We start from the raw sequence: 1,871 nt of genomic DNA, 5'->3' as shown, positions 1-1,871 counted from the left end.
ATACATGAGATCATATTATACATGAGATTGTATTATACACGAATAAATACTGTAAGTGTCATCAAGTTTTTTTTATGTCTGTAAGACATGCTTGTAGTTTAAGTAACTGGTTGGATTCATCAGGTTTCATGRAYAAATATAACTGAGTATCATCAGCATAACAATGGAAATTTATCCCATGCTGTTTAATAACTTTACCTAACTGAAGCATAAAGTAAAGAGGATTGATCCAAGCACTGAACCCTGAGGAACTCCATGACTAACTCTGGTGTTAGAAGAAGATTCATTATTATTGATCGTGTTATACATGAGATTATATTATACATGAATAAATATGGTAATTTTAGCTGTATTTGTCTAAATGCAACTTTTTGTGATTGTTTCAGCTTCTAGCAGCTTAATTTATCAAACAGGCTCTTTCTGCATCTGTGCTAACTTCAGCTACTTGTGCTAATTTTGGCTGTTTTTGTTTTTTTTGCACCATTTTTGTACTCTTTATCTTGTTTTTCTGCCAGTGTGAGCTGTTTTCCTCTCTGTTCACCAGCTGTCTGCTAACTTCAGCTTGTTTCTTCTGCTGTCTACATTTGTTTTCCTACTTTCAACTGATGCCTTTCTCATTGACAGGAAGTAAAAAATGTTCATGGTTGTGCTTAGATCTGCGTTGCAGTTTTGAATGTAATGAAATATTTGAAGTTGTACATTTCAGCTGAAAAGGACCGTCTTTAGCCACCAGTTTGTTTTCATTATTTATTAATTTAGTTGTTGTTTTTCTGCTCCRTAAGGCTGCCAGAAAGGACACAGGATGGGCTACAAATGTTACCTGGTTTACAACCGTTTGGAAGACTACGCTGGAGCATCCAGGAAGTGCCTGGAACGCGGCGGCCGCATGGCCATGCCCCGCGACCGTAAAGAGCAGGAGGCCCTGGCGGACTACGTGAAGGGCTTCTTCCACCCGGGGAACTGGCCCGTCTGGTTGGGCGTCAACGACCTGCGSTCCGAGGGCTTGTACCTGTTTGACGACGGCACCCGGGTCTCCTACTTCCAGTGGCGTAAACACTTCCTGTCCAGCCAGCCGGACGGAGGGAGGCGGGAGAACTGCGTGGCCATGTCGTCGGACGATGGAGACTGGTGGGACCACTACTGCGACCGGACCATGAACTACGTGTGCGAGTTTGACGACAGGGTGGCTCTTTAAAAAAACAAACTCTTTGGCCTTTTGTCTGTTGCAAAGTTACCACTAACCTGTTGATATTTGGAAATAAAAAATCTTTTTATTTAATAAAATTAATGTTCCTTTCTTGTAAGAAAAGTTTAAAAAGCTCTGATTCCGTTTTAACTACAATCAAAGGCAAATTGAACCACATTTTCGTGTGTTTTATGAAAAATAATTATGGTCTGTGTACCAGATTTACAACAAATAATATCAAAGAAACAATGGAAGTTCAGTTATTATTCATGTGTTTGGATTTGCACATCCTCCTGCCATCATCAGTGTGTGCTGGAGCACCCTGCACACCCTTACTTCCCAATGCCTTGATCTCAACATTTTTAATACATAAACAGTCAAATTAATTTATCTAAATGAAACTTTTTCTATCAGGCATGGTCAGTCCTGGTCCTGGGGGGCCGCAGCCCTGCAKGTTTTACTGGTTCCTCTGCTCCAACACACCTGATATGAAGGATGATTATCAGGCTTCTGCAGTACGGAGGACCAACACTGACATCATTAGAAATAAAAGCAGAATTATATAAATGAACTATTAAATAAATACACTTAAAATGCACCAATTCAATTAAAAAAGAACTTTATCACCTGTTTTATATTTTAATTGACTTTCATGTTTATTTTTCCAGGTTAGTTCCAGTAAATT

General features: G+C 39.4%; 1 protein-coding gene across 2 annotated transcripts in view; it reads left to right on the top strand.

The window, feature by feature from the left end:
* The window catches only part of clec11a (C-type lectin domain containing 11A), a 7,210-nt gene extending 5,926 nt beyond the window's left edge, over nt 1–1,284 (top strand). For both annotated transcript variants that reach the window (XM_014031303.1, XM_014031302.1), the window contains one exon: nt 783–1,284. In XM_014031303.1, the coding sequence (XP_013886757.1) occupies nt 783–1,195 (413 nt within the window). In that variant the 3' untranslated portion in view covers nt 1,196–1,284. The remainder of the gene's footprint in view (nt 1–782) is intronic.
* Nucleotides 1,285–1,871: the final 587 nt, after the last annotated feature.

The sequence above is a fragment of the Austrofundulus limnaeus genome, unplaced genomic scaffold, assembly GCF_001266775.1.
Source record: "Austrofundulus limnaeus strain Quisiro unplaced genomic scaffold, Austrofundulus_limnaeus-1.0 Scaffold1219, whole genome shotgun sequence".
Classification (NCBI taxonomy): Eukaryota; Metazoa; Chordata; class Actinopteri; order Cyprinodontiformes; family Rivulidae; genus Austrofundulus; species Austrofundulus limnaeus.
The sequence above is the reverse complement of the archived record's forward strand: the minus strand, read 5'-3'. Positions and strand labels throughout refer to the sequence as shown.